The sequence below is a fragment of the Crinia signifera genome, chromosome 2 (assembly GCF_055691185.1).
Source record: "Crinia signifera chromosome 2, ASM5569118v1, whole genome shotgun sequence".
NCBI classification, from domain to species: domain Eukaryota; kingdom Metazoa; phylum Chordata; class Amphibia; order Anura; family Myobatrachidae; genus Crinia; species Crinia signifera.
In genome coordinates this window covers 119,159,018-119,178,283 of record NC_139218.1, presented here as the reverse complement: position 1 = coordinate 119,178,283, position 19,266 = coordinate 119,159,018, and the positions used below count along the sequence as shown (strand labels likewise).

General features: G+C 42.5%; 1 protein-coding gene across 2 annotated transcripts in view; it reads right to left on the bottom strand.

Moving 5' to 3' along the window:
- Window positions 1-19,266, bottom strand: part of PHTF1 (putative homeodomain transcription factor 1) — a 119,455-nt gene that overhangs the window by 37,757 nt on the left and 62,432 nt on the right. For both annotated transcript variants that reach the window (XM_083172767.1, XM_083172768.1), the window contains exons 9-10: window positions 16,706-16,876; window positions 774-854 (exon numbers count right to left, since the gene is read on the bottom strand). In XM_083172767.1, the coding sequence (XP_083028893.1) occupies window positions 774-854; window positions 16,706-16,876 (252 nt within the window). The remainder of the gene's footprint in view (window positions 1-773; window positions 855-16,705; window positions 16,877-19,266) is intronic.

Here is a 19,266-nt window from a genome sequence, read left to right as displayed (position 1 = left end):
CAGTTATCAAATGACAGTACTTAGGGCCTTATTCTAGTTCACTCTCTGACAAAATCCTTCTTAGATGGACAAAACCATGTGCACTGCAGTTGGGGCAGATGTTACTTGTGCAGAGAGAATTAGATTTGGGTGGGGTTTTACTTCAAAGTGAGATCTACATTGCAGTGTAAAAATAAAGCAGCCAGTATTTACCCTGCACAGAAACAAAATAACTCACCCAAATCTAATTCTCTCTGCACATTTTACATCTGCCCCCTGCAGTGCACATGATTTTGTCCATCTAAGAAGGATTTTGTCAGAAAGAGTGAACTAGAATCGGGCCCTTAGTGACACAGGAGATTGCCATTTATAATAATATAACTTCTAAAAGTATGAAAAGAGCAATCTATAGAAGGTTTCATAGTAATAACCCGAATCTGCCAAATAGAGCAGATTGAAGCTATCGTGCCCTTTTACCAATTGTAGTTAAAGGGTCATTTTCAGCTGACATACAGGATATGTTTTTGGGCATATTGATAACTGACTTTCCCATGTAACATGAAGACCCTTAAATGCAACAAATTCACAAAATGTTCAATATGCACTAAGCAAGGTCAGTAAAAGAAAATAACATAAACACATTTTTAATTTGCATTAAATAAATATGAATGAAGACTAATTTGGGGATCAAAACAGAATAGAATTTGAAGAGCAGATGTGCATAACAACCTGGGAAGATCCAGAAAGGACAATTATTTAATTGACAGATGCTACTTATTTCTCATATAGAGTACCTGGCTGAAGGCAGATTCTTCCTCTGAATCCACTAGGCTATCTGACTCCTGGAGATCCCTTTGTAAACCTTTGACATTTTCCTGCAGAGAAAACAATGCAGATTGAGTATTACTTATCCAAAATGGTCAGGACCAGAATCATTTTGGATAATGGATTATTCTGTATTTCTGAATATTTTTATATTTCAATGCTGTATCTTTAACACCTCAAACACATGAAATACACACAAATATATTTTATTTGTGCATGAAACAAGGTTTCAAAGCATGAAACAAAGTTTGTGTACTACAGTATCTCAGACACTGACTTTGAATGCCAAGCAATCATTTTCTTGCAAATATTTAGTGCCAGTTACATATTATGTCCCCAGTAGTGCCAGTTACAGATGTCCCCAGTAGTGCCAGTTACATATTATGTCCCCAGTAGTGCCAGTTACATATTATGTCCCCAGTAGTGGCAGTTACAGATGTCCCAATTAGTGCCAGTTACAGATGTCCCCAGTAGTGCCAGTTACATATTATGTCCCCAGTAGTGGCAGTTACAGATGTCCCCAGTAGTGGCAGTTACAGATGTCCCCAGTAGTGCCAGTTACATATTATGTCCCCAGTAGTGCCAGTTACAGATGTCCCCAGTAGTGGCAGTTACAGATGTCCCAATAAGTGCCAGTTAAAGATGTCCCAATTAGTGCCAGTTACAGATGTGTTACAGTATACAGTATTGTTTGTAGCAAAAAAAGAAAAAGACATTCTGGAAACTGGTTTTTGTATTAATTTGGTAACAGATATTTGGGTAAGGGATACTCAACCTGTATGAGTAATCACAAAATATGTTGGTGCTTTATATACTTAAATTTGAGCAATTTAACTTAATAATCAGCCTTACATCAGTGGCGTAACTATAATAACAGCACCCCCCGCCTTAGTCGGCGCCCCTCCCCCCCAACCCTGCCTTACCCGCTGGTGCTGCTTGCCGCCACCAGATGGGTGTCCGAGACCCGCAGATCTACTAGTCTGTGGTCCCAGCTCTCCTCCTGGCTGGCTCCTGCAGTGCTATTGGAAAAAAAACTCACAAAATGTCTGCCCCAAGTGTCTGCTGTTAAGGGGGCGAACATTTTGTGTGAGTTTCTTTTTTTCATAAGCACTGCAGGAGCCAGCTAAGAGGAGAGTGGGGACCACAGACTAGTAGATGTGCGGACCCCAGCCACACACCCGGCGGCAGCAACGGCAAGCAGCACTAGCATCGATAGCCCCGCAGACCCCCTGGCGCCTCCATGCGACCGCGGGATCTGCGGGGCTATTGTTATGCCACTGCCTTACATATATAAAAGAGGTTTTTAAAGAGATAATTTTCTCTTTATGAATGACCATGTGGAAGAATATTAACCTACTATTATGTTAGTTAAAGAGAAAGTGTAACCTACTGTTATGATAAGGAGGAAGTGTAACCTACTTTAATGTTAGTTAAAAACCTTTCTTATGCTGTTCTCACAAAGCCCCACTCAATATAGTAGCCTCATCTATGTCTGGTCATGCCCTCCAGAGTGCATGGCATACTGCTAGCCAGATGCAGGGACCGTGGGCCAGTGACAGTGCCACCCACAACACCCTAGTTATGGGCCTGATTCTACATATGGAATACACAAGGAAGATTTAAAAAGGCATTCCATTTACAATGGGAATGGCCTGAAGCCCTGCTTATATCGTTTCCAAATAAATATTTAAAAAAAAAGAAGCTCTGTATGGTCATTTTTCAAACCTAGCCTGTAACTTGGCAGTTAGGAGCTGATTGGCTGTTACTTTACCTCTATCTGGGCGAGATGTACTAAGCCTTAAAAAAAGAAAAAGTGGAAAGTGATAACGTACTAACCAACCAGTTCTTAACTGTTATTTTTCAAACCTAACCTGTAACATGTCAGTTAGGAGCTGATTGGCTAGTATTTTATCACTTGCCACTTTAATACCTTTGTAGTATTAGTACATCTCACCCTCTAAGCTTTAATAAATTTTTCCCAAAGGCTGATAAGCAGTGAATGCACCATTCCTGCCAAGTTTGCCTTGTCCACACAGTAAGTTTTCCAAAGTGCAAAATTCCATATACAGTATATGGATTTACTCCTAGCTCTAAACGAAGCCCCGAATTAAAAATAAATAAATAAAACTTAGTAAAAGGAGAAGATTAAAGAAACTGAGAACCATTAACATAAAAGACAGACAGATGAAAACACCCTTCAGTCTCATTTATATATTCCTCTTCTCAAAAAACTAAATGGACTTGTTGTCGGAAATTTTTCCTTCGTATGATGGCCAAGCAATACAAATAATGGTGATTCCAATGGTCCTATCAGGAAGCGATTGCCATGTTTCTCTATCTGTAATATTTGTGGAAATCTAATATACCATTATATTTCCTTTAAAATAAGTACATGGTGGTGTATTACCATTAGAAGACCGATTTCAAGATGGGGTTAAGAACAGCTTTGACAGTCAGGGGAGGCAGAGCCTCACCTGTCATGCTTAACCCCTTCCTGACAGAACCAGTTTTTGCGTTCCTGACAGAGCCCTTTTTTTCAAATCTGACATGTCTCACTTAAGTGGGGATAACTTTTTTTTGCTTTTACTTATCCCAGTGATTTTGAGATTGTTTTTTCGTGACACATTGTACTTCAAGTTAGTGGTAAATTTTCGTCGATGCAGTCTGTGTTTTTTTGTGAAAAATACCAAAATGTCGTAAAAAAATGGAAAATTTAGCAATTTGCAAAATGTTAAATTTTCTGCTTGTGAGACAAATAATCATACCACTCAAAATAGTTAATAACTAACATAGACCATATGTCTACTTTATGTTGACATCATTATTTCAACTTCCTTTTAATTTTTTGGGACACTAGGAGGCTTACAATATGAATAGCAAATTCTCAAATTTTCAAGAAAATTTCAAACACTGATTTTTTTAGGGACCAGTTCAGTTCTGATGTGACTTTGAGGGACTTGTATGTGAGACACCCCCATAAATGATGCCATTTCAAAAACTGCACCCCTCACAGTATTCAAAACAGCATTTTGGAAGTTTGTTAACCCTTTAGGTGTTTCACAGGAATTAAAACAAAGTGTAGGTGAAATTTCAAAATTTCTTTTTTTTTGCAGATTTGCAATTTTAATACATTTTTCTAAGGAACACAGTACATTTTACTAGAGAAATGTGACTGAAAATTGATTCCCCCAATTCTTTTGTTTTCATAAATATCCTATATGTGGCCCTAGTGTGCACGGTGACCAAACCACAGGCTTCATAATAGAAGGAGCACCTACTTGATTTTGGAGCCTCCTTTTTATGAGATTATTTTTTAGGCACCATGTAGGTTTCTAGGCACCATAAGATGCTAAAAGTTAGGAACCCCCCCACAAGTGACCCCATTTTGCAAACTACACCCCTCAGGGAATTCATCTAGGGGTATAGTGTACATTTCAAACCCCCAGGGGTTTCACCAATTTTGATACAAGTGGGCAGTGAAAATGAAAAATTATTTTTTTTACACAAAAATGCAGTTCTGGCTCAAAATTTTTCATTTTCAGAAGGTATGAAGGAGAAAAAGCACCCCAAAATCTGTGCCCCAATTTCTCCCGAGTACGGCAATGCCTCACATGTGACCAAAAAATACCAGTTGGGTGCATGGCAGGACTCAGAAGGGAAGGAGTGATTTTTGGATTTTGCAGCACAGATTCTGGTGGAATGAATGGTGGGTGCTATGTTGCACCAATACAGTGGAACCCCCCCACAAGTCACCCCATTTTGCAAAGTACACCCCTCAGGGAATTCATCTAGGGGTATAGTGTACATTTCAAACCCCCAGGGGTTTCACCAATTTTGATACAAGTGGGCAGTGAAAATGAAAAATTACATTTTTTTACACAAAAATGCAGTTCTGGCTCAAAATTTTTCATTTTCAGAAGGTATGAAGGAGAAAAAGCACCCCAAAATATGTGCCCCAATTTCTCCCGAGTACGGCAATGCCTCACATGTGACCAAAAAATACCAGTTGGGTGCATGGCAGGACTCAGAACGGAAGGAGTGATTTTTGGATTTTGCGGCTCAGATTCTGGTGGAATTTTGGTGGGTGCTATGTCGCATTAGCAAGACCCCCCAAGCACCAATACAGTGGAACCCCCCCACAAGTGACCCCATTTTGCAAACTACACCCCTCAGGGAATTCATCTAGGGGTATAGTGTACATTTCAAACCCCCAGGGGTTTCACCAATTTTGATACAAGTGGGCAGTGAAAATGAAAAATTACATTTTTTTACACAAAAATGCAGTTCTGGCTCAAAATTTTTCATTTTCAGAAGGTATGAAGGAGAAAAAGCACCCCAAAATCTGTGCCCCAATTTCTCCCGAGTACGGCAATGCCTCACATGTGACCAAAAAATACCAGTTGGGTGCATGGCAGGACTCAGAAGGGAAGGAGTGATTTTTGTATTTTGCAGCTCAGATTCTGGTGGAATTTTGGTGGGTGCTATGTCGCATTAGCAAGACCCCCCAAGCACCAATACAGTGGAACCCCCCCACAAGTGACCCCATTTTGCAAACTACATCCCTCAGGGAATTCATCTAGGGGTATAGTGTAGATTTCAAACCCCCAGGGGTTTCACCAATTTTGATACAAGTGGGCAGTGAAAATGAAAAATTACATTTTTTACACAAAAATGCAGTTCTGGCTCAAAATTTTTCATTTTCAGAAGGTATGAAGGAGAAAAAGCACCCCAAAATCTGTGCCCCAATTTCTCCCGAGTACGGCAATGCCTCACATGTGACCAAAAAATACCAGTTGGGTGCATGGCAGGACTCAGAAGGGAAGGAGTGATTTTTGGATTTTGCAGCTCAGATTCTGGTGGAATTTTGGTGGGTGCTATGTCGCATTAGCAAGACCCCCCAAGCACCAATACAGTGGAACCCCCCCACAAGTGACCCCATTTTGCAAACTACACCCCTCAGGGAATTCATCTAGGGGTATAGTGTACATTTCAAACCCCCAGGGGTTTCACCAATTTTGATACAAGTGGGCAGTGAAAATGAAAAATTACATTTTTTTACACAAAAATGCAGTTCTGGCTCAAAATTTTTCATTTTCAGAAGGTATGAAGGAGAAAAAGCACCCCAAAATCTGTGCCCCAATTTCTCCCGAGTACGGCAATGCCTCACATGTGACCAAAAAATACCAGTTGGGTGCATGGCAGGACTCAGAAGGGAAGGAGTGATTTTTGGATTTTGCAGCACAGATTCTGGTGGAATGAATGGTGGGTGCTATGTTGCACCAATACAGTGGAACCCCCCCACAAGTCACCCCATTTTGCAAAGTACACCCCTCAGGGAATTCATCTAGGGGTATAGTGTACATTTCAAACCCCCAGGGGTTTCACCAATTTTGATACAAGTGGGCAGTGAAAATGAAAAATTACATTTTTTTACACAAAAATGCAGTTCTGGCTCAAAATTTTTCATTTTTAGAAGGTATGAAGGAGAAAAAGCACCCCAAAATATGTGCCCCAATTTTTCCCGAGTACGGCAATGCCTCACATGTGACCAAAAAATACCAGTTGGGTGCATGGCAGGACTCAGAACGGAAGGAGTGATTTTTGGATTTTGCGGCTCAGATTCTGGTGGAATTTTGGTGGGTGCTATGTCGCATTAGCAAGACCCCCAAAGCACCAATACAGTGGAACCCCCCCACAAGTGACCCCATTTTGCAAACTACACCCCTCAGGGAATTCATCTAGGGGTATAGTGTACATTTCAAACCCCCAGGGGTTTCACCAATTTTGATACAAGTCGGCAGTGAAAATGAAAAATTACATTTTTTACACAAAAATGCAGTTCTGGCTCAAAATTTTTCATTTTCAGAAGGTATGAAGGAGAAAAAGCACCCCAAAATCTGTGCCCCAATTTCTCCCGAGTACGGCAATGCCTCACATGTGACCAAAAAATACCAGTTGGGTGCATGGCAGGACTCAGAAGGGAAGGAGTGATTTTTGGATTTTGCAGCACAGATTCTGGTGGAATGAATGGTGGGTGCTATGTTGCACCAATACAGTGGAACCCCCCCACAAGTGACCCCATTTTGCAAACTACACCCCTCAGGGAATTCATCTAGGGGTATAGTGTACATTTCAAACCCCCAGGGGTTTCACCAATTTTGATACAAGTGGGCAGTGAAAATGAAAAATTACATTTTTTTACACAAAAATGCAGTTCTGGCTCAAAATTTTTCAATTTCAGAAGGAATGAAGGAGACAAAGCACCCCAAAATCTGTGCCCCAATTTCTCCCGAGTACGGCAATGCCTCATGTGTGACCAAAAAGTTGCAGGACTCAGAAGGGAAGGAGTGATATTTGGATTTTGCAGCACAAATTCTGGTGGAATGATGGTGGGTGCTATGTCGCATTAGCAAGACCCCCAAAGCACCAATACAGTGGAACCCCCCCACAAGTGACCCCATTTTGCAAACTACACCCCTCAGGGAATTCATCTAGGGGTATAGTGTACATTTCAAACCCCCAGGGGTTTCACCAATTTTGATACAAGTGGGCAGTGAAAATGAAAAATTACATTTTTTTACACAAAAATGCAGTTCTGGCTCAAAATTTTTCATTTTCAGAAGGTATGAAGGAGAAAAAGCACCCCAAAATCTGTGCCCCAATTTCTCCCGAGTACGGCAATGCCTCACATGTGACCAAAAAATACCAGTTGGGTGCATGGCAGGACTCAGAACGGAAGGAGTGATTTTTGGATTTTGCGGCTCAGATTATGGTGGAATGAATGGTGGGTGGTATGTGGCATTAGCAAGACCCCCGAAGCACGGTGAAATTATGAACCTAATAATCCATAGATGTGTGGTATATTTTAAAACACTCCTTTATACATAGGCCGGGTTTGTCGGGGCAAGTGTCACACTGGAAAATAGTTTGCTTTCTTATTCCCTTTTTATAGCAAACTTTGCACCTTTTTTGTGTCCTGCCCTTTTTTCCAGTGGAGGGGATTTCATCAGGAAAATGCTGCCCTGGTACAATACGGGGGCCAGTACTAGAAGTACTGGGGCCCTCAGCCTGCTGGTTCCCAAATATTAGGCCCTTTATGACTTCCTCTTGAAAGTGCATAAATGTCCCCCTCTGGCCGGTAGAACGGAATAGCACGTAAGCGTTATACAGTGCCATCTGGATGATATACACGGCCAGCTTCTTGTACCAGATTTTTGTTTTCCGCAGGGCACTGTACGGCTTCAGTACCTGATCTGAAAGATCCACTCCGCCCATGTACCTATTGTAATCCAGGATACAATTAGGTTTGGAGGTGTGGGTACTGGTACCTCGTACAGGGACGGAGGTGGTACTGTCTCCGTGAATTGTTGTCAGTATAAGGACATCCCTCTTGTCCTTATATTTGACCAACAACATATTTTCGGTGCATATTCCCCTGCTTTCACCCCTTCTCATTACTTGGGCAATGTGCGTTTTTGGGAGGCCTCTTTGGTTCTTGCGCACAGTACCGCAAGCTGCTGTACCTCTTGAACCAAGGGCCTTAAACAAGGGGATGCTGGTGTAAAAGTTATCCACATAGAGGTGATAACCTTTATCCAGGAAGGGGTGCACTAAATCCCAGACAATTTTTCCACTAACACCTACGAGGGAAGAGGGGGCATTCTGGCGGTTCAATTCTTGAATCCTTCCCTTCATATACCCTAAACCTGTGGGTGTACCCTGAGGTGCTTTCACACAACTTATACATTTTTATGCCATACCTTGCCCTCTTACTGGGAAGGTACTGGCGGAATTTAACCCTTCCTTTAAAATGTATAAGGGACTCGTCTATGCAAATGAATTTATCTGGGATGTACATGTCTTCAAATTTGGCACTGAAATGATCAATGACCGGCCTGACTTTGAATAGCCGGTCAAAGGTGGGATCATCTCTGGGTGGGCACTGTGCATTATCGTTGTAATGCAAAAATTTAAGGATCGTCTCAAATCGAGCCCGGGGCATGGCCATACGGTAAAATGGGGTGCTGTACAGAACATCTGTACTCCAATATTGCCTAATTTCTGGCTTTTTTACTATGCCCATATGAAACACCAGACCCCAAAACGTCATAATCTCTACTGCATCTACAGGGGTCCACCTAGCAAATGATGACGTGGGGTTTTGAGCAATAAACTGCTGGGCATATAAATTAGTTTGGTCCACCATTAAATTTATAAAATCATCAGAGAAAAATAATTTGAAAAAGTCAATTTCTCTGAGACCTGTGGAATCAAATTGGATTCCTGGCATGGCCAAAAACTCAGGAACCTGGGGCTCAAAATTGTCTGGTGGTGGGGTCCATACGAGATCAATTATTGGGGGGGGGGTCTCAGCTGCTCTACGGGGGCGTCTTTGAGGGGGTCCCTCATCATCAGAGGAGGAAGAGGAGCTTAAGGCGAATCCTTCAAATTCCCCGCTTGCATCACTGGCTGTGTCAGAGTCAGAAGCAAGCAGGGCATATGCCTCCTCCGCTGAATACATTCTTCTGGATGACTGGGATGACATTTGGGATGACATTTGGGATGCCATTTTTATTTTTGTGTTACTGGTAGTGAAATGTTTCAACACGTGTATAGTGTAGGGGGGGGTACAAACTTTATTTCAACCCGGGGGGTATGTAGTGTGTAGTGTGTATGTAGTGTGCAGAAAAAAAAAATACTTTATACAAAAAAAAAAAATGGAGGGGTTAAAAAAAAAAAAATTGAAGGGGTTAAAAAAAAATAATTGAAGGGGTTAAAAAAAAAAATTGAAGGGGTTAAAAAAAAAAAAAAAAAAAGGTCCTGCGCCAAAAATTGAGCACAGATGTTGGTCAGTAACGTCCGTCACTGAACAGCGCTGAAAGGCAACAGGAATTTGATCAAAAAAAAAAAAAAAATAGATCAACCCTGTGCCGAAAAAGATGATCAGTGATGTACGTCACTGATCCGCGCACAGCGGCCACAGGACACCCACAAAATCACAGTGTGTGTAAAAAAAAAAATTAAAAAAAGACCCCACAGCACACACAAAAAAAAAAAAGGTGATCAGTGATGCGACACTGATTACCAGTGAGGGGTAGCAGGTGCAACTGACAGTGCAACTGGCAGGTATATATATATAAAAAAAAAAAAAAAAACCTCTGCACCCCTAAAAAGTTGCTGATCACCTCAGATATAGTGATCAGCACAAAAGGCGGGGGCAGCAGACACAAAATTTAGCACTCTCTATCACTCTCTGTCACTATCTCTCTCTATCTCTCTATCTCTCACTATCTAACACTCTATGACACTGCAGCAGCAGCAGTGACAGGTATATATATATATATAAAAATACCCTGCGCCCCCAAAAAGTTGCTGATCAGTTAATTTATACTGATCAGCACAAAAGGGGGGGCAGCAGTCAGTTATATAAAAAATATATAGCACAATCTGTCACTATCTCTATCTCTCTCTCTCTATCTCTCTCTATCTCTCTCTATCTCTCTATCTATAACTATCACACTGCAGCAGCACAAAATATAGCACTCTCTGTCACTAGGCCTCTCTATCTCTCTCTCTCTATCTCTCTCTATATCTCTCTATCTCTATCTCTCTCTATCTCTCTCTATCTCTCTCTATCTCTCTATCTCTCTCTCTATAACTATATCACACTGCAGCAGCACAAAATACAGCACTCTCTGACACTATCTCTCTCTATCTCTCTCTATCTAACTAACGCTATTACACTGCAGCAGCACAAGTTCACAGGAAGTCACAAGTAACAGGATCCAGGAAGCATCCAGCACACTACAAGCAGATGAAGCAGCCAAGATATTTGCAAGGATCAGGTAAGTATTTTGCCAGGTTCTGGTCAGTATATCGCGGCAGATTGGCACGGTGACCGCACTGCACGCAATTCCAGACCGGAATGGCGTCTGCAGTGCAGTCACCATTAGTTTAAACCCCCCTCCATGGCTGTGATTGGTCCGTCGGTCCGACGGACCAATCACGGCCTTTGGGGGCGGGCGGGGTGAGGTGGGGTGACACCAGTGTCACCCTTACACCCCGCGGTGATTGGTGCTGTACTTTACAGCACCAATCACCTCCGATCGCGTGTCACCGGCGAACGTTATTCGCCGGTGACACAGAAAACGCTGTAATTGGCTGTTCACACTGAACAGCCAATCACAGCGATCGCCGACGGGGGGGCGGCATCGCAGCCCCCCCTGGGCATGCACGGACATGTCTGCTGTCAGGGACAGCAGACATGTTGAAACTGTCACCGCGTCTATAGACGCGGTGACAGTTAAATGCCATGACGTACATTTACGCCATGTGTCGGGAAGTACTTCCCGACCATGACGTAAATGTACGTCAATTGTCGGGAAGGGGTTAAGTACATTCCACAGCTTTTACTATATAGTCAATTACAATAATACAAAAAATATATTAATAAAGTTATATTCTTTGTATTATTTATATAATTTAATTTTTTTTTCAGTTATGTGTGTGTAAATCTGGCTCCGATACAAGCCAGAGCCTCCCCAGTCACTGACCTTACCTTATCACTGGAGGACAGCTATCTTAAAAGGTATATGTCAGGCACAACTAACTAGAAGCACCTAAATGCCACTTCATCCCTATAGCATTATTCCCAATGTTAGGAAAGTAAACCAATAGCAATTTATAGCTTAATTTTCCTGACACCGATGAATATTTACCAGTTAAGAATAATAAAAAATAATACTCAGCCATTTCCTCAAAATGAACAGTTATCTTTTACAAACAAAATGAGACCTAAAGCTCACATGTCCCAAATGGAGGCCCGTTCCAGACTCAATTAAATTCATGTAGGGAAAATTAGGTAAAAGTGGTTTTACAAACTAAGGGCCTTATTCAGATCTGAGCTCAGTATAAATGTGTTTGGAAAACGAGCAAAACCATGTGCGCTGCAGGTGGGGCAGATGTAACATGTATAGAGAGAGTTAAATTTGGGTGCGGTGTGCTGAAACTGAAATCTAAATTGCAGTGTAAAAATAATGCTGCCAGTATTTACCCTGCGTAGAAACAAAACAACTCACACCAATCCATACCTCCCAACAGTCCCGATTTTATCGGGACAGTCCCGATTGTCAGGGCCTGTCCCGCTGTCCCACCCGCGGGCGGCAGTGTCCCGCGGTGTGGGGGGGCTGTTGGGAGTCCCCCCTGTCAGATGCTAAGCAGCGGGGAATAAATGCTGTGCGCATGCGCACAGCGTTTATTCCCGCAGCCAGGGGGCTGGGGGCATGGCTAGAGGCTCACAGAGCCTCTGGGTCATGCCCCCATAGTGGCAAAATGGGGGCGTGGCCTCACGGGAAAGCCGTGAGCATAGGCCACGCCCCCAAATTAGGCCACGCCCCGGAAATTTTGACGCGCCTCCGGCGCGCAGCAGCAGCAGCGTCCCGACTGCTGAGATCCAAAAGTTGGGAGGTATGCAAATCTAACTCTGTTTATACATGTTACATTTGTCCCACCTGCAGTGCACATGGTTTTGCCCATTTTCCAAACACATTTGTAATGAGCTCAGATCTGAAAAAGACCTTAAGAGCTAAACATCCAATATGAAAACCGTGGGTAGGGTAGCAATTAATCAGTAAGGAGTATAGAGCTCTTAGCTCTGACACCATAGCTTTCTGTAAAACAGGAGCTCAGTGGATCACAAAGGAGCAGCTACAGTAGATAAATTTGCAATTAAAAACTGAACAAAACAAAAGATATTCATTACAACTAAAACTCCTGTACCAGTGTTGGCACAAGATGTACAATCACAGTGGTAAAACCCCACGCATCTTTCTCACTGCCAATTTATCACAATCTTTGGGCTACGTATACATTTGAATACTTTCTGTCTTTGCTGTTTCCTATTTGACAGCTAAAAGAAGATAGATGGAATCTTACTACCATTGATCCCCATAGAAAGACACAGATAAAGTTCTCTTCTTGTGCCTGTTCCTGCTTTATCATGAAGACTGTCATGTTCACTACATTGGTGTCTCTCCTTACTGATCAATTATCTGTATTTGAAATTACAGCTCTACTTCATTGAGTTGTAAAAAATGGAACAGAGGAGACAATGAATGAACTAATGGCTGTGTTCAGAAGCCCTTACTACATATAATGTAGGACAGTGAACTAATTAAACTGGAAGGTGTACAAATTGTAAACGGAGATACAGTATAGAATATAGATAATTCAGTGAAGTCCAGTAAAATATGTTCTTCTCACTAGTTTCTGGCAGTCATTAATCTATGAGTACATCCCATTCCCCTAGTTCTAGACATAAAGTTTTTCCTCAGGCACCGCCTACATAGGAGTATATAGCTTCCCTCCTCCTCTTCATCCATAGTCTTTTTCCTGTCCCCCAGTCCGTATAGTGTTGGTCAAGTTTGCCATTTTTGTCAATGTCGGGGCTTACCTCTATTTATTCCCAGCATATGCGCCTCCTAGTAGACATGGTCTGGACACCCAGGCAAGACTCTGGGCCTGTTAATTGTTCATGCCTGACTAGTGTGCTTCCGGTGATGTGCACCATCTGTTGCCGGCTTCTCCACTGTACAGCCTGCAGTGCACAGAAGTGCCAGTGATGCAGCAAGCAGCGGGCCTTGAGGGGCGGCCTGCAAATGCTTCCACCCTGGTGAAAGGTCAGATTCAATAAAAGATGGTGCCATGCAGCAGATATTATGGAGCTGCTTGGATAGGGTATTGTGAGATCAATTCCCAAATAAATGCGCTTCTCCTGCAGCTAAACACATCCTGTAAGAACTGGTACAACCTCCAGTACACATATGAACAGTAATACGCTTACGCACGCTTCGGTGGCTCGCTGCGCTCGCCACACTATATAAAGGGATATATTTTTTTGTGGATTTGTAATTTTTTTTTAGCATTTTTAAAGCTTTGTTCTCGGGAACAATAAACTGAGAATTTTTACATAAGAATTATTGGTACTTGTTTCCTAGCACGGCGCCCACATTTCCTACGTACGCTAACGTAGAGAAATCGCATTGCACTTCGCATGGCATGGCCCTTTTTTTGTGGCATGAGATGTGAGATGCGATCTCCGTAGTGAATATGCTAAAACCTAAAACAACACCTAAAACACCACCACACCACTCTCCACGTCACCCCGAAGCGTGGCGAGCCCCGCGTGGGGCGGCGGAACGCGTAGTTCATGTGGTAAAACACCTAAAACACCACCACTCTCCACGTCACCCCGAAGCGTGGTGGCGGAACACGTCCTCCGACCTTTTCATACCCCCACTATCCACATTGGCGGAGAGTTGATTTTACATAGTGTGGCGAGCGCAGCGAGCCACTGATCCCAAAGCGTGGCGATCCCCACCAGGGGACGCGGAATACATGTAAAGTAATCTGCTTACGCACGCTTCGGTGGCTCGCTGCGCTCGCCACACTATATAATATCAACTCCACGTCAATGTGGATAGTGGGGATATGAAAAGGTCAGAGGACGCGTTCCGCCGCCACGCTTCGGGATGACATGGAGAGTGGTGGTGTTTTACCATATGAACTACTGAGATCGCATCTCACATCTCACGCCACAAAAAAAAAGCCATCACTGTCTGTGATCACACCGCTGCCATCTTTTTATTTGCACACCTCCATTGTCCGGATCCCCAAAAGGAAGCGTCACCACCAACATTTGTGCTGTTATCTTTATTCTCATATATTTCTGTTAAAAATATATCTACAGGGGCAAATGTCATATATAAACCCTAAAATCTATTGTAATCAGTATAAAAAGAAAGGATTTTTTGCTTTGATAGGCCTAAAGGATACCCATTTCCATGTTCCAATATGCAATTATAAGAGTTTGGCAACATACTCACTCTTCTCATACAAATAATACAATCCCTATGTCTTCAGGACGCAGTCCTTTCTTGGTTGTCATCCTACCTATCCAATTGCTCTTTCGGTGTTCATCTTCTCTTTGCTACCTCTATCGGTTGGAGTACTGCAAGGCTTCATTGCCCACAGCTGATTTGGCTTATGGGCATTGGGCTAAGAAGGGTCAGGTATTAGTGAAGATATGTGCAGCGGCTACTTGGTTGTCTACATTCTCAGGGCATTACGCTTTCGGTGTTTGGATGCCAACTTTGGAATGTCATTAAGTATGTACACTTTTTGTTTGACTGTTTATTACCCCTCCTTATATTCAGCTTTGGTATTTCCCAAAGTAATGGCTACCATGAAGTAGTTAACAAGAAAACATCAAATTATACTTACCGATAAATTTATTTATTTGAGATACTTCAAGTCAGCCTATAATATCCCCTCCTTAATTGTGTTTTTTTTTCCCCCCAGGAGCCAAATACTGTACGGGGAGATACTCAAAAGACTAGGGAGGAAGAGGAGGCGTTAAAATATAGACTATGTGGGAGGTCCTAGAGAAAAAATAAATCCTGTCTAGGACTAGGGGAATGAGATGAAATCCCAAAGTAATGGCATAATCCCCAATTACTACTTCTTCCATGATAAATTCATATGTAGGTCTGTGGCTTTACACAGATCCTTTTTATTTTCATGTGAAAATGTGTCATTTTTTTCTTGTGAAGAAAAATGGCTAAAATTGGATAGTCCGACAATGGCCCTTATTCAGATCTGATCGCAATACAAATTTGTTCTCAAAATGGGCAAAACCATGTGCACTGCAGGTGGGGCTGATGTAACATGTGCAGAGAGAGTTAGATTTGTGTGAGTTATTTTGTTTCTGTGCAGAGTAAATACTGGCTGCATTATTTTTACACTGCCATTAGGATTTCAGTTTCAACACACCCCACCCAAATCTAACTCTCTCTGCACATGCTACATCTGCCCAACCTGCAGTGCACATGGTTTTGCCCATTTTGAGAACAAATTTGTACTGCGATCAGATCTGAATAAGGGCCAATGACCAGTGTGCAAAAACTGTGAAAAGGCCATTTTGTAACAAGAAAAATGATCACTGCCAATAGGGTACCCACTCCCCATAGTAATAGGTCATTACTCTACTATTAAGTGAAACCACATTTCTATTTAGTTTTATGTTATGTGACCTATATTTGTGAGTGAGTCTGAATCTGTACATGAAGCACAAAAGACGTTAAAGTGAAAACAAGCCACGGCTGTAGCATTGCAGAACTTCATATACCGTCAGACTCAATTGCACACATTTATACAACTGCCATATAACAAAATCCCCAATAAATTACCCTTCTTCACGATTGCAGCTGCGAAAACATATGGATCTGGAAACGTATCCTGGATCCTATGTGTTTTGTTTTGAAAACAGGGTTTTTTATGGTGAAGAAAAATACAGTAAAGCTGTTTTTTGGGCACAAACAAATTCCCCCAAGTCACAAATTTGCCCGAAAAAAATGCTTGACTCAAGCCTTGTTGCACAGGACCGGGTGTGCCAAGGCATCGCTACTGTACTTCTTCAGAATTATGGGGGGGACACACAAACCAATCATGGGGTAAAGGTGGCCATACATCTACAGATCGATTGTCAGATTTGGCTGGTTGGAACAAAATCCTGGTAATGGATGAGAGCAAATGACAGTTGACCATTTGCTTTGAATTGCTGGAAAACTGCCAAAAACTGTCAGATATTACCAGGTTTTTGTTCCTACAAGCCCAATCTGACAATTGATCTGTAGATGTATGGTCACCTTAAATTTACTTAAATGGAAGTTGTTTTGAAGATGGATGTTGCCCATAGAAACAAATCATATTATACCTTTTATTTATTTAGCACCTCCCATTTTAGTAAATTTAACTCATAGTATCTTGATGAGTACAGAGGGCAAGATGTTCAATTTATGGCACTTGTAAGAGAATAGGAAAAGTGTGGGTGAAAAAAGATCACCTGATAACTATTATTGACAGATGAACTTCGGCTCCTCCTGGTTAAAGTACATCCATTATCACTTGATGTCCCCTCTATATTCCGCAGGGATGATAATTTAGTTCTTGGTTTCACATCTTCTTCGCTTGTCAAATCTTCTGACATCCCATTACCATCTTGTCTCAATGCATACTAGCAAAACATCACAATGAGAAAATAATATTTGAACATATTAGATGCATGAAACAGACAATTTAAGAAACACAAACTAACACTGTAGTATGGTTCTGCTTAGAGATTTGTTTTTCTTACATCAATGACAATTGTACAGGTATGGGTGCCTACTGAATAAAGAACATACAGTGGCATATGTATCAAGCATTGTAGAAAGATAAATGTACCAATCAGCTTCTAATTGTTATTTTTCAAACACAGCATGTAAAATGACAGCTTGGAGCGGATTGGCTGGTACTTTTTCTCTCTCCATGCCTTGATATACAGTATCTCCCACACAATCACAGAAGACAAAATGTCAAATATCAAACATTGGAACATTGATGAATCTAAAAGGAATTATCTGTCCCAGCGTTATAGAGGCTGTTAGCATGGTTGGCTCGATGCGTCTCCATGGAGACGCATAGCTAAGCCCTGTTTGGCTGAAAGCATCTCCATGGAGACGCATCAAGCCTCCATAGCGCTGGGACAGCACTATAGAAGCTGTTAGCAGCGCCACAGGAAGCCGGCTCACCCCGCTGTCAGTGCGAGGTGAGCTGGCTGTGGAGGAGAAAGACAGCGTTGGACCCTTGTTCGGTAATATATTGGTGTAAAATTGAGGTGTCTGTGTGTGTGTAATAAAGTTGAACTTTTCTGTGTGTATGTGTGTGTATGTTTTATTTTAACATTCTTTTTACAGGTGGACTACAAGTCCCAGCGGGCCCATTAATGCCCCGCATGCTGGGACTTGTGGTTCACCAAGTCCCAGCATGCAGGGGAAGCCTGTTGGCACTTGTAGTTCACCTGTTTAAAGCAATGTTATGTATGAATGATTTAACCCTACCAGGCCGCCGTCCAAAACCCATGGACGACAGGGACAGCCCCAGGACGGGTGAAGCCTAGGGGAGGGGGGGAGGGGCCTTCACCAGGTACCCCATTCCAGGGCTGCCCAGCCATGGTGCTCCTGGGGGGACCTTATGTAAAAAGTGTCCTCTGGCTGTGGCATGACACCACGGGCTGTTGGAGCCCAGTGCTGGTTTCAAAATACGGAGGACCTCAAATTTTTTGTCCCCCGTATTTTTGGAACCAGGTCTGGCTCAATGAGCCCGGGGCTGGTTATGCTCAGGAGGGGGGGACCCCACGCCATTTTTAAAAACGCACATGTTCTCAAATTCACACATTTTCATGACTAAAAATTATCGCATTTTTTTGCCGAAAATTCGCATCTTATTAAATATGCGAATTCGCAGTAAAAAATGCAATTTTAAAACGCGCGATATGGTGCGATTTCGGAAAGTGCAATTTTTTTCGCATCCCATTAAATCTTGCCCTACGTGTCCAGAGACGCAAACCTTAGCCTTGCCGCTCCCAGAAAATGGGGGAAACACACCCCCATTTTCCAAAATGTCGCCTGTCCCTGCCCCCCAACACCTGTGATCAGACAGAGACAGAAGACTTACTGTGTGCGATCGATCAAGACCCGATCTGCCCATTCCAAAATGAAAATTCAAAATAGTCTATACCTACAGTATATAAACCAATGCAGGATGGCCCTTGCTTCTATGCACTTATAGGATACTACCCATTCCTAACATTAGAGCACCATGGTCACAGCACAGAATCCCAATACACTGTATACATACACAGAACTACAGGAACATAAAACATGCTAATAGCAGCATCCAATAACTAAAATAAGAGCGGTAATATTCAGCAATATGTCAGTACTAAAAACCAGGCCATTATTACAGCCAATGATTACCATTAACTGCAAAGCTTAGCACTCTCCTGGCAGTTGTACACTGAGGGATCAGCACCATATAAATGTGTGACTTGGGTACATTGAGGCACACTGCTCATGCAAATTTGCTACATAAAATACATGCAATTCCGTATATACATAAAAGACTGGCGCTTCACTTTGTTCCACCCAGGGTAATTCTATGCAGAGCGCCTAAAATGGCTGCTGCACCTGGTACCTTGTCAGGGTGGAGTACACAACCCATGGAAATTATAATCCCAAATGCCTGCACCAATCCTGCACTAGGCTTATTGGACCAGATTCTCTAAACTTCAAAAGTGATAAAATGGAGAGTGACAATCAGCTCCTGTTTGACATTTTTCAAACACAGGGCCAGATGCACTAAGCTTCAAAAGTGATAAAATGTAGAGTGATAAACAGCCAGCAAATCAGCTCCTGGGGGAGATTCTCTAAGAATCTCCGCCCCCCTTCGCCGCCCATCGCATTTATAATTATCGCATATGTTCTAACATATGCGATAATTATAGCAAAGGACGGCTCTTGCGTTAAGAGCTGTCCTTTGCGGTGAGAGTCGCCGGGTCCCAGCAGGTCCTGGCGGCTCCCCCCT